This window comes from Myodes glareolus, chromosome 13, assembly GCF_982192425.1.
Source record: "Myodes glareolus chromosome 13, mMyoGla1.1, whole genome shotgun sequence".
Classification (NCBI taxonomy): Eukaryota; Metazoa; Chordata; class Mammalia; order Rodentia; family Cricetidae; genus Myodes; species Myodes glareolus.
In genome coordinates this window covers 14675856-14689882 of record NC_142038.1, presented here as the reverse complement: position 1 = coordinate 14689882, position 14027 = coordinate 14675856, and the positions used below count along the sequence as shown (strand labels likewise).

The window sequence follows — 14027 nt, the reverse complement described above, 5'->3', positions numbered from 1 at the left end:
ATCATTTAAGAAACTTAATAGACTTGATCTACTCTTAATTATATAAATATTAAAAGTTAAGTTTAAGACAAAGACTAACACCTAAAATGACAGGATTTCACACCTTCAACAAACCATCTTCAAAGACAGCTGTAGTTTTTCGTTTCTTTCAGAGTAGGGGAGGATGGGGGGGGCTGCTACTCACTTTGTTGTCGGTTCCCACGTCGATACACACAGGCAGGCACTTCTCGGGCTGGATTCCTGCACACGCTGTGTACAAACAGAGCTTCCCGACAGGGATCCCCATCCCATAGACCCCCAGGTCTCCAAGACCCAGAATTCTCTCTCCGTCAGTCACCACCACAGCCTTTGTTAGAAGAAATAAAACAAAAAGCGCATCAGAAGCTGCCAGAGTGGGCACGGCAGAAGCTCATCCTCAAGGAGGGTGGGCTCCTCTGCTCTATCCACTCTCACTTCCAGAAGCAGAATCATTTCTATCCAGTTCCAAACCTGACCCCATGGAGCAGGCTTGAGCTAGGACTTCTGCCTGGTATGAGGTATTAGAGGAGAGTTGCTAGACATGCTTCCCATCTGACTTTGTCCTGGGACCAGAATGAGGGAACAGGGGATCAAGTATTCTTTCCATAGACTGAAACATGGGAAAAGCAAATTAAAGTCCAGGATTACCACAATAAAAAGTTTAAAAAAGAAACAGCATGGTTTATCAACCTAGGGCAATCAAGAAAAACCTTTGCAAAGTAAAGGAGAAAACTATCTAGATTTTAAAAAGTATATATAATATATAAATACATATATTGTGAATGCAAATCATATATATACATATACCTACATATAAGTGCGTAGGATGATATTGTAAATTTAGTTATTTGACCAAATTTTTCCTAAATTATCTGAACTAACGATTTTAGAAGGATGGGGGAGGGGGAGGCAGTGTCAAATTTAGCACAAGCTGGCCTAGAATTCCCTATGTAGTGAAGGATGATCCAGTTCTTCTACTTTCACCTTGAAAGTGCAGAGACTGCGCAAGGCTGAACTCACAACCTGCCAGTGTTTACTCTGGTAACGGAGATATTCACAATGAAGGCAGCGAGATGACCGCAGTGACAAGCACAGTGCTACCGACAGGTCTCTAAAGAAGCCATCCAATTTGCTTCATGAAAGAGTCACACAGACCATGGCTCATATTTGCTACATTTTAAAACTCTTTTGACAGTGCAGTATTTGCCAAGGATCTAAATCTACCTTAGACAAAAAAGAGACGGACAGACAGACAGAGAGAGAGATACGTAGAGAGAGAGAACACAACTGCCCCACTCCCAGAGCCAACGTTCCTATGCTGCTGCTTTTCCTTTTCTGAGCCAGGCTCTCATGGATCCTGAGTTTCTGGTCTGCCTGTCTTTTCCTTCTAGTGTAAGGATTATAGGATTACAGGTCTGCACCACCACACTTGGGTGAGCATTCGCTTTTCTCTACCAAGAAACTAAAGCTATGACCAAGTTGGCTCTTACACTGGTGCCAGTGTCTTGCTCAGAGCCAAGCACTGTCTCAGTGTTCCATCTCAGGACGATTATGGCCAGCACCTCCTTAGACACAGAGCAGACATCTGCACGTACATATGTGTGAACAACTCAGAGCGACAAGGGAAACTTGTTCTTGGCAATCCAGAGTTAACTTACAAGGAAGAGAAGACATTGTGAGAAGGAGGATGTGCTCTTAGTACCTTAACGTGGTTTTCTGGCCAGTTATCCACAATCGATCTGACATGACCTCTGTCTGAGATTGAAATAAACAACCCCCTGCAATAGGAAAACACATGACAGTTTTCTACGTTTTGTTCATGGGACAAAGATATTTTAATAGAGCGCCAAGATATGGTTTAATTTCCAAGCACTGGTTTATTGTGAACATTCCAACTCTTTCAAATGATAATTATGTTGCTTGTAGAATAGCTGGAACAAAGATTACTGTTAACTGATGTGATCCTTTTCCCAAAATGAAACTTTTCCATATTGCATGGTCTAACCATCAAAATGAAAAATAAAGTAAAAATTCCTACATAGGCTACAATGAATTAATGATACAGCAGCAAGAAAAAGCCCCGTCCTGTGTTGTGACATCTCCCGCCAGTTCTCACCGGTGATGCGCATGACAAGCACAGAGGAGCTTTTATGAACTAGCTGAACCATGGGGTGAGGTCTGTCTAGGCAGTACACCTTCCAACCTTCTCTCCTTTAACCTGAGTTGAGAAACACTCTTCTAATAAGAAACCACACATGTGATCAACCACTGGGTTATCTCCTAGAAATGTTTTAGATACTTTGGTAAAAGCACCATACAGGTTAGATTAAACTGCACTTTTCAGTGTCTGCTGTAGTGGCATTTTATTTGTATCTTAGTAAATAAAACTTGCTGAAGATCAGAGAGTAAAACATTGGTCAGCCTTATAGACCAGGTAGTGGTGACACACACCTTTAATCTCAGTAGCCACACTAGTTGTCACAGAAACTGGGTGGTGCATGCCTTTATTCCCAGGGGCGCACGCCTTTAATCCCAGCCCTAGAGAGGATTATAAAATGGGAGGAGACAGCTCTCAGTCACAGTCTCATTCTGAGACTCCTGAAGGCAGGATTGCCATTTTGAACTGAGGTTGAGGTAAGAGCCAGGGGCTGGCCGCTATTCTTTTCTGATCTTCTGATTGAACTCCAATTTCTGTCTTTGAGTTTATATTAATCGTGCTTCAGTCTGCCAGGGAAATTTTGTCACAGAAGCACAGAGGGTACTCGCTAAGTTCAGGCTGCGAGATCTTCGTCCTCATCAGAAGCTTGGGGGGGGGGGGGAGCACGCGCGAGAGAGAGCGCTGGCATCGTTCAACCTTTTAAATAATTCAACAGGTGCTTCTTATAGACTCAAGTCTGAGAGAAGCCTTCAGGGGTGAGGGAGTGGCTGAGAGATGCTCTCATTCCTGGTTTAAAAGCCTACAAGGATATCAGTATGTGAGCTGGGGGGGACGGGACAAGGATTAAGGTAAACAATGGATCAGAAGGGACAGAAAAACTCAAAAATAGTCTCAGACAGATTCAGCATACCAGTTTCCTCTCAGCAAGTCTTAACAGGTTCTTTCCCCACTAGCTGACAGGCACCATGTGCTCACTCAAGGACTTGAGGGAATGGCCCATAGAGGGACTGACTCTTCCTAGTAAAATGTTTGATGGTGTTCAGACGGTCTGAAATTAAAATTCATCACAGCTGATTTTCGTTTTAAAGGGAAGACAAGTGTTAGAAATTAAAGCTGGTAAGTGAGGACACCAGCCCCAATCTGGCAAGCTGCCAAAGGCTTAATAGTAGGTCTGGGGCGGGGGGAGAAAGGCACAGTGACCGCACAACTCCTCTAATAACGGCAGGAATCATTAGGAGCTGGCTAGTTCTACAAAGACAAAAGATATGAACATGTTGAGCTTGTATTAAATCAATTAGGCTTTTAATACAAATTAGGATTTTGTGAGGTGAGAAACCTGATAGGGTAAGACCATAGTCACACACAGAAATCTAACTAGATGTTACAAAATGAGACGTTCTTGTACAATAATCAATTATATATTTGTATGTAAAAACAAGCCTTACTTAGGTCTTCTAAAAATGTGTCCATACTGGGAGCAGGCAAGACCAACTGTTGGTGTATATACAATTGGCATCAGACTTTCAATATCATCTTGCAGTATTCTATAAAACAGTTTCTCATTTCTTTCTTGTATGCCCATTATATAGATGTATCTGAAATTAAGCACACCAAATAACGCTTGAGTTAGTTTGCATCACACTGAAAAATTTTTGACTTTTCAAATGTCTAAAACAGGGCCCTTCACATACATACATACATGCATTTCTCTCTCTCTCTCTCTCTCTCTCTCTCTCTCTCTCTCTCACGCATGCACACACACCTTATAGCCAAACACAGATGCACTTAAGTGGGAGATGATAACAAGAGAAACAACAGCTAAACCTTTGAACAAAGGCCTGGAAATGCTAAGGGGTCAACAGGACACCCACATGTAAAGGAAGAAGCTGAAGGAAGTGGTAGGCATCCAAATGCTCACCAAACACTGATGGCCCCAAGCACTGCTCTCAAGTCCAGGGACAAGGAAGCCACCAATGCTGAAGAGTTTATAATCCAGTTGTGTTTTAAGCATTATGAGGTACAAGAAGAGAAACAACAACAAGAAAACAAGGTTCGAACTACAAGCCATTCTTAACTTCTGTCTTCTTTCTCTGACACAATCCAGTAGATCACCGAGGCCTAACGTGAATACCTACAAGCATCCTTCAAATATGTCCATTTCTTCTCCCCACATCTGCTCTAAATCACTAACTAGTCTTTATACAATTTTCCTTTCTTGCTCCAACCCATTCTTTTAAAACACATTATCTGGGACCATTTCTAATTGTCCTTAAATGGATCCTAAACGCCAAAAAAGTAAGGTGCAAACCCCCATGTACTTTCTGGCCTCATTTCCTCTACTCTGACTTACTTCATTTGCTCAGACACGATGCACCTGATGGCCCATCTCACTATCTGCTAGGAACAGTTCCTTACTCAGGCCTCCTAATGTAGCTGAGGCCATTCCCCTCCCCAAGTGCACACATATACTCGACTTTTCTGTGTTCTGCCCCCACTACATGGTGTGGGAAGTTCTTCTGTATATGTGTTGCTTTTATTGGTTAATGAATAAAGAAGCTGCTTTGGCTATGATAGGGCAGAATAGAGCTTGGTGGGAAAATTAAATTGAATGCTGCCAGCTGGAACCTTGCCAGTAGGCCACAAGCCTTGTGGTAAAATATAAAATAGAAATGGGTTAATTTAAGATATAATAGAAATACACTTAAGTTATTGCCCAACCAGTATTGCAATTAATACAGATTTCTGGGCAATTACTTTGGGATTCTGGGCAGTCAGGAAATAAATGGCCCCCTCCAACAGTTATACCCCATTATTTCTTCTGTATTCAACTTCACATTGCTTTTGCACTGTTAAGGGAGTGATCATCCGTAAAAGGGAGGGTATGTGGAGATTACATGCAAATACTCTTTTATGCTGGGCTGTTACAGTGAGCCACAGCTCCCAGGCAGACATGCGATCAAAGCTCAGTAATTTGCTCTGAAATGGACTATATTGTTGAGCTCTGTATTTGGTAGGTTGGGTGCACCAAACACACCTCCACCTTATAATAGTTTCACTGTAAAAATAATTTATTAGAGCTCCATTTTAGGCTGAGACTTCTGTATTTCTGTATTTTATTTGGTGGATATGTAAGAAAACTATACGAATGGATTGTATTTTCTATATAACTATGGGGACAGAAATGACATCAATTGGTAGAAATTAAAGAGACAACTTCTCCTCACTCTAGGGAAATAATCAAAAGCAATCAGGACATAAAATGGCAAGAGATGACAAGCGTGCTAAGAAACAGGCGTCCCCTCAGGTATGCACGCGGGGAGCTCCTCGGCCCCATCACTCCATCTTCATTTTGCTTTGGTCACTTCCGTTTGCCTCACATTGATCTCATTTTCACCCAGGTCTCTTAAAACACAGGGGTGACAAATGCCCCCAATTCCACACTGATCACAACCCTATGCTCTTCCCTAACAACCACCATTTGCGAAGTCATGGGTACACACACCTCTACCACTGCAAAACCCAACCAAAGCGTGGATGTTCCTGCCAGCCAATCAGACAGTCAACTGCAGACAAACAGGCTGGAGTTAACTTCAACGTGAGAAGCCTAGAACAATGTCCCCAATCCTGAACCGATGCGACACCGCTCCTTCACTGCAGAAACGAACACATCCATGTAGAACGACAGCACTACAAGTGAGACCATCCCACAAGGCTCATACACAAGGCTCCCACACATTTGCTGTGCTTAGACAGGGTCTTACCATGTAGCCCAGGCTAGTCTTCAAGTTATGAACCTGCTCCTCTTCTGCGTCACCACAATGCCAGGGTTGTTCTTTTTGGCCCGTCTAACTTTGAGCGGCTTCACTTCATAACTGAGTGTCTCTTCCTATCGGAATAGGCTTTCTCTGTCTGACCTTAGCCCTTCTATATTTTACCTGGGACATTCAAATTCTATTTCATAAAGAAAACCCAAGTCACCAGGCATGAGTCCCGAGCCATCACTAGCACACCTACCCTTACCAATATCTGTATTATGTCCCTCTGGATCAACAGTCTTTCCACCTTTGCACTGGACCCTAGGCCTTCCTCTGAACCTGCTGTAGCGGTTTCTCCTGAGTCTGTTCTGTTAACTATGAACACACTCAACTTGTTCCCCAAGGGAGAATTCTTAAACCAGAGTTCCACTTTATTTATGGCTCAAAGGCTTTCTTCCCCCTCTTACGTGAACTTCTTCAGAGCAGATTACACTTTCTTCCCACCCACTCACTTTCCAGTCCAACTATCTTTCTGCCCCATCACATCAACAGAACTGCTTCCACAGGTCAGCCGTGTTTCTATTTACCCCAACAGACAGCCAATCCTGAACTCAGACTACTCCCTGTGAGAACTTCCTTTCTCATTCTAACTGTTAGTTGCAACCTGTTTTAAATTTCAGCTCAGAGAGGAAGTTTTATCTGATTCCCTGAGCTGAGCTACATGCCCTCAGAATAGACCCCTCCATGTGCAATTTTTCTACCACAACACACACCGAAGCAGACAGCACAGTCACAGTACAGTGTAGCTATTGGCAGCTAAACTCCTAGAAGGCGGGCTGTATGTTACTGGGTTGGTTCCTGGGCTATCAGGGGAGCAGGTTAGCTATCGGCACATGCAACCTACTTATAAAGCTGGTTAGCTCCCTCATTATTTGATGTTCCATGCACCCACAAGGACCTACAGTTTCTACCAGCACGAAAGGGCTCCCCTGGATTCTTGCACTTCCAAATCTAGCAGCGGAACGTCACACACCAAGTGGGAGAGCGGTAGAGCTGTGGGACAGATGTGAGCGAATCAGACAGCACCTCCTGTGACCAGCTCTAATCACATGTGGAATGTGAGCGAATCAGACAGCACCTCCTGTGACCAGCTCTAATCACATGTGGAATGTGAGCGAATCAGACGGCACCTCCTGTGACCAGCTCTAATCACATGTGGAATGTGAGCGAATCAGACGGCACCTCCTGTGACCAGCTCTAATCACGTGTGGAATGTGACCGCAAGTAATCCTCACCGGCAAACTCTACACCGGTGAGCACTGGCAAGTGTGCCCTGAAGCGAAGAAGGCACAATCATCCTAGGAGGAGTTAACTGATAAAGAACAAACTTGATTATGAGAGTGTTCTCATGCCATAAATAATCATACCGTAATTCTAAAAATGACTGCCAACATAAAAACTAAACACCCAACCAACTCTTACTTTTCTAAAGGGCTAGTCATTTTTTTCAAGTTTCTATGGAATCGTAAGGCTTGAATATCTTGTGTCTCTATTTTGGGAGGCAAAAGTCCTTGAAGACCAAGCATTTGTCGTTCTTGTAACGTAAACGCCATCCCCTAAAAAAAAAAAAAAAAACAATAGAAATAAATAAAGAATTAAAATTAGTACTAACGGCAGTAGCAACAGCACTGTCCTTTAAAATACAAATTAAGCAAAAATTCTAAAAAGTGAAATACACATTCCAGGAACTTCGAAATGTTTCAAGATTGATGATGTCACATATTGCTGACTGTGTGGGAAGGGCTACTCTTAGGGGGCTGCTGCTGGGCACGGAGACAGCCTAAATCACACCTAAACGCCTGGGGTTTGCCTTTCTTTCTTTCGATGCAGGGTTTCTGTGTGACCCCGGCTGTCCTGAAACTTGCTCTATAGACCTGGCAGGCCTCTTGCTTCCCTAGTGCTAGGATTAAAGGTGTGTGCTGCCACACCTCGCTACACTTACAAACCTTAATGCGCACATCTTCTAACTAAGCATTATGACCTGCACATAGCCATTCCAGAGAAATATCTCTAAAGAGGGAACACAGAGGTGTGTAACAGGGATCAGATCTAACAGTGCTCCTCGATCTCTTGGCTGTTACAAAATGAAGTTCATCATCTGTGCTGTAAGGAATTTATGGTATATCCATACAGAGTACAACAGAGTTGCCTATCAAAGCACACTGCTAACCTATTTATGCTTAGAAAATACACATAAAACTTCATATTATATAGATGCATGTAACGTATAAACAAAATCAACAAAATACAGCTAAAAATTAATCTATGTCAACATATTTAATTTCCAGGTTTTAGCTGTGGGATAAATTATACTAAAATGAGTCCAGTACAAATGCTTAAGTATGGATTTCTGAAATTTTTTTCCTCCATAAAAGAGGTAAGGGGTAAAAGCACTGGCCAATTATTCAGAATCAACTTCTTTCTTAGTTCTGCAAAGTTCTGAAGGTTTACAATTATCAGGGAGCACTAGTCCTAGAAAAGCAGCTGAGCTTAGTTTCAGAGAGCTGCTTGAAATATTGTGTAACACCCACAGTAAACAACAGGCTTAGGGAATAAGGCATCCATACGAGTGAGACACTGAAAAGCTCTGAGGTATTTGGGGAATACAGCATCCAGAAAAGCCTTGAAAGAACCAGAACTGGCAGGTTCTGAGAGCAGGAGCTTATACATGGTGTTGAGTGGGGCAGGCATGCATGTACCCTGCAACAGAGCCCTTAGCAAAGCAAGGGAGACATTTAAGTCTTTGTTTTCACCATTAGCTGGTGCCAAACTAACCAGAGACTTCATTAGATACACATAGCAAAAATAATACACACTTAAATATTACTATAAAGTAGAACTTGAGACACAGCTCAGCATGTAAAAGGCCTGAGTTTGATACTTGGTGCTGGGTCTGGGAGAGAAAGAGAAAGAAAAGAGAGGAGAGAAAAAGGAACATCTATCACTCTAAGAAGCCAGATGAGGTGTGCTGGAGAGGTGACTTGGCGGGTAAGAGGACATGTTGCTCTCCACAGGACTCCAGTTCAATTCCCAGCACCCACATCAGGCTTCTCACAACCACTTGTAACTCCAGATCCAGAGGGTTCTGACACCTCTGCAGGCACAGACACACATACATACACAATTTATAGAAAAATAAGTAAATCCAACATATTTACAAAATGGTTACTATGAGACATTAGAAAAGATACAAAGTACAGATGAATAGTATTGGCCAAAGAAACAGGAAATAGACTCAGAAAGATAAACTCATGGAATCATGATCTTAAGACATGAAAAGCAGCAGAAAGAGACAAAAGCTGGCATGGCATAAGAGCCGTGGCTGAACCGCTGCAGAGTTTCAGAGGCGGAGCAACCACCCTGCTCTGGTGGTGTGGTTTGTTTTGCTCTGCAATGTTTCTAGGGTTTGAATGGGGTCTCTTTCATCACACCATGTCTCCAGCCCTGGATTAGGAATGAGGAATGAGGTACAGGTTAAGGAGCACATAAGATCTGGAGGCAGATGAAAATCAAGAAGGGGTCTTCTTCTTTTAGCATCTTTTAACCGCAGCTGACATGCTCAGATGCGGGAAACTCAGGGCACCTGCTATTCAGGCCTCAAACCCCTGTAAACACTACCATGCTAACCAGCTCATAATTTTTTCTTATAATTGAAAAAAAATCAGATTGGCAAAACTTTTATGACAAGTTCCTTTTAAAAAACAGATCACATCTTTAATCTCAATACAGCATTCCCCAAAAGACAAACTTCATAAACTCTATGGATCTATCCTTTGGCAAGCTTTCTTTAAGTACTGTCTTATCAGAATTGCATTTTTAAAATATTTCATTGTCTTAGTTAGGGTTTCTATGGTTGCAAAAAAACATCATAACCAAAAAGCAAGCTGAGGAGGAAAGAGTTCATTTGGCTTACACTTCCAGATTGGAGTCCATCATTGGAGGAAGTCAGGACAGGAACACAAGCAGGGCAGGAACCTGGAGTCAGGAGCTGATGCAGAGGCCATGGAGGGGTGCAGCTTACTGGCTTGTCTCCCAAGGCTTGCTCAGACTGCTTTTTTATAGAACCCAGGACCATCAGCCCAGGGATGGTCCCACCCACCATGAGCTGGACCCTCCCCCATTGATCACTAATTGAGAAAACACCTAGCTGGATCTCATAGAGACATTTCCTTAACTGAGTCTCCTTCTTCTCTGATGACTCTAGCTTGGGTCAAGTTGACACACAAAGCCAGATATATTTACCCAGAGTTACACTTCATTAATGCCTTTTTATGGTGCTGAGGTCTGAATCTAGGAACATGGTAGGCATGCACTCTACCATGGAACTATTCCTCAACCGCTACGGACACATGTCTTAACCACATGTCAGGCACTATGCAAAGCATGCCAAAAGCCTGTTTATCCCCTCAACAGAAAGCACCAGCAAGCAGCGGCTACTGTTCTGCCATTTTTTCCCAGACGACATCAGGTGAGTTGCCAAGGGATATTACTCAGATGCCAGTGTCATACAGTAAACAAAGGTGAGAACATGTCAAAACGTGAATGTTTTCTCGGGAGCACTTGGGAGGCAGAGGCAGGTGGATCTCTGAGTTCGAGGCCAGTCTGGTCTACAGAGTGAGTTCTAGGACATCCAGGGCTACCCAGAGAAACCCTGTCTCAAAGCACAACATCAACCAACCATACAAAGAAACAAAACCCAGCTGAATGAGAAGGTCTGGTACAGAAAAAGCAACTCTCCCCAAAAGACCTTCATTCTACAGCAATAGAGCTAGCAGACAAGACTTTCACGCCTTATCAGTCTAACAGCACACCTCCACCAGGAAGATAAATCACATTGGCATTAATGTCACTGACCTTGTTTGTTCGTGGATTCAACATGAGTGGCTTGCCTTTCTCCTTCAGGTGCAAATGACGACATGTCAAAGTACAAGGAGTGACGACGGCTCTTACCCGGGAAAACATCTTTTCTCTCACCTGGGGAAAACAAAGTGCTCGTAAGAAACACACTGCACCAAAAGCATGGCCTCATTTATTTCAAAGGCAGACATGGATATTCACTGCACATTGGAAAATGCTTTAGTTTAAAGGCTAAATTGAGGTGGCTGACAGGGAGAGAGATACACTACTGATGTTACATTTCCTGATCTTGGCAATTGAACTACACCGGACTGGAACTAGAATCACCCAGGAGACTGGAACTAGAATCACCCAGGAGACACACTTCTGGTGTCGGTGAGCGCATTTCCAGAACGGTTTAGTGGGAAAGACCTACCCTGAGTGTGGATGACACCATGCATGGGCTGGGGTCCTGGACTGAATGAAAAGGGGAAAAAAGAGCCAGCATGTCCCTCTACCCCTCTGGTCCCAGCCATGAGCTCTTACTGCTATCATGAACTCTGCCATTTGGGGGGGGGTGTGTGTGTCAGGTTTTGATCACAGCAACCAAAAAGCAAATATATATCATCCAGAGGTAAGATATTTCACTTCGAATGCATATACAAAGCTGCCCTGGAAAGGGGACACTGTATGTGTAAAATGCATCTTTTGAAATTATTTTAAAAAGAAATCTATGCAGTGGTGTTAAGTGTGCCAGACCTCAAGGAAGACTGCAATGACATCCCACATAAAGCTGGACTATGCAGCTACCTAGAGTGCTGAAACACGCAGCTTCTGGTTGTCTACTGCAGATGTTATGGACAGTCCTTTGGCTTCTCCACTTCTCTTTTCAACTTCCCGGTAAGCGGGAAGAACCTCAGCTAAGTAGAATTGCAAAGCCAAAGGAATGCTAACTAAGCAATAAAGCAAAAAGCACAGCTTGGCTGTTAAGTTGGGAGCAAAGCCCCAGTCTCTGGCCCGGGAGTTGCTTTGTTCTGGACTCCAAATCCTAGCATGTCAGGCCTAACCCCTCCCAGAGGAGGGGGGGGGTCAGGACCACTCCCACAGGGTATTTATGTGAACTCCCAAAGAAGAAACAAGTGGTTTTCAGGTCTGCTTGGGCTCCCTGCTGTTCTGTCTCCCCACCATGCACTCAGTCACCTGAGAGCATCATTCTTAATAAAACGATGGGCATTTTGATTTGGTTTGATTTGACCTAATTGGATTTTTTTGTGCCGGCGGAGCTGTCTTATTCTTATCGTTGACCAACTAAAACTTCCTAAAGAGCAACCATAAAATATGACTTTTAAGTAAGCGCTGGTTCCAGCTTCCACAGAGGTTACAGAGATAGTATGGACTTCTCAGATTTACTTCCTCTCAGTTTTTAGTTTCTCCTCAGCTTCCTCCAGCAGACAACACTGAAACCATGGGAATTCTCTAGAAAAGAAAACTGTGCACCACACTTTAAATTTTACCATCAAACAAGACACTAGTTTCAAAGTGTCTCAAGATTATACTGTTTTATGGGCAAGCAATACTGTTTTATGACAGTGTGGGTTAGCAATCAAAGAAACGGGTGTGTTTTTCTAAAAGCAACAGGCTATGGCCTATTTGTATGTGGTCCTTGACCTAAGAGTTGTTTTCAATTTTTTTTATGGGTTACAAAAACACATATGCGAAATAAAAACACAGAAGACAAAGAAAACACATGTGGCTCAGAGTGCCTAAACTATTTACTCATTAGTTCTTTACCTGAGAAAATGCTGCTGGCCTCTGCGGCCGAGGCCCTGCCATCTGAAGGACAGAAAGTCTCCTGCCCGTGCTGCACTTGCGCACACACCCTGTGGGCCTGAAGTTAGCACTATGTCTGAACTATTTTCTGCAAATATTTCAATCCAAAGATCAGCAAATTCATATAAGGCTAGTTTTCTTATTTTTCTTTTCTTTTTTTTTTTTTTTTTTTTCAAGTCAGGGTTTCTCTATGTAGCTTTGAAGCCTGTCCTGGAACTTGTTCTGTAGACCAGTTGGCCTCAAATTCAGAGATTCACCTGCCTCTGTCTTCCCAGTCTGGCATTAAAAGCATGTGCCACCACAACCCAAAAGGCTAGTTTTCAAAGTATTGCTGATCACATAGTCATAGACACTGAAATACTGCAGTCTACAAGTAAGTCTACTGAAGCTGTTTTCTGTCACCCACCAGACATCAGACATCAGTGGGAAACACTGTTTCGAAGGCATTTGCATAAGGCTTGGAGCCCCACCAACACACCCACATCTGGAGGGTGAGGCTGATGCTAGATGTAGGAAGACTTGCGACACTGTCACAGATGTCCCACTCAGCTTAGATAGCCATGGATACAAGTAACTTTAAAGTAAAGCATGAAGGGGAACACAGTGACAGGAACAGGAATGAAAGGTTTTCTACTCTTGAGGAGGGTAAAAATCACTGTAGAAAAAGGGCCTAGACAGAGATGAAGCTAACCAAAAATTTTAGGGCAGGAATGTAAGCATTAAGTGTGTGCCATAAGAAAAGCTGACAAAGAAAGTAGGAAATGGTGAGAGGGAAAGATGACTAAGGGAAACTAACAAAGTCCTCACCAGCAAAGTCCTCACCTGTTCAAATCTATGATCCAATTCCAGCCAGCAATTAAAACGCAGCTGTGATTTCTTTTAAGAGAAAAGATGGCAAAAATATTTAACAGAAGCAATGTTCTGTGTTTAGTGAAAATTGTACACATAAAACATGAATAATACAATAAACAAATTTGCTCTCATATATAAACACATACATGAAGATCTGGAGAGCAGAAAGGACAGAAGTGAATTTGGCTTTCAATTTTTACTTCATGCAATTTTTTGCCGTTCCTAGAATTTTTACTTATACACAACCTGAATATCCATAAAGATACCCAAATTTATTTTGGTGATCACAAAACCAGAAGATCTAAAAATCACACAGCCTAATTTCTTCAGATTTACATTTAACTTCCATTTGGAAACTTAAGACACAATGTTAAGGGCCTAGCGAGGGTTCTGTTTCCCCTGCCACGCGGCTCCCCATTCCTCTAGAAACAAGTACTAGAACTTATTTCCGAACCTAGTTAGAGATCTACCGCCTACAGAACAAGGAAGGAACAAAGCTTTATGTGTAAAGAGAAAGC

The 14027-nt window shown here is 42.8% G+C and overlaps 1 protein-coding gene across 1 annotated transcript in view; it reads right to left on the bottom strand.

Moving 5' to 3' along the window:
• Me2 (malic enzyme 2) overlaps window positions 1-13531 on the bottom strand; it is a 39996-nt gene extending 26465 nt beyond the window's left edge. The window contains exons 1-6 of the mRNA XM_087895923.1: window positions 13480-13531; window positions 10846-10965; window positions 7414-7547; window positions 3622-3771; window positions 1721-1796; window positions 185-346 (exon numbers count right to left, since the gene is read on the bottom strand). Coding sequence (XP_087752049.1) covers window positions 185-346; window positions 1721-1796; window positions 3622-3771; window positions 7414-7547; window positions 10846-10953 — 630 coding nt within the window. The 5' untranslated portion in view covers window positions 10954-10965; window positions 13480-13531. The remainder of the gene's footprint in view (window positions 1-184; window positions 347-1720; window positions 1797-3621; window positions 3772-7413; window positions 7548-10845; window positions 10966-13479) is intronic.
• Between the last annotated feature and the right edge of the window lie 496 nt (window positions 13532-14027).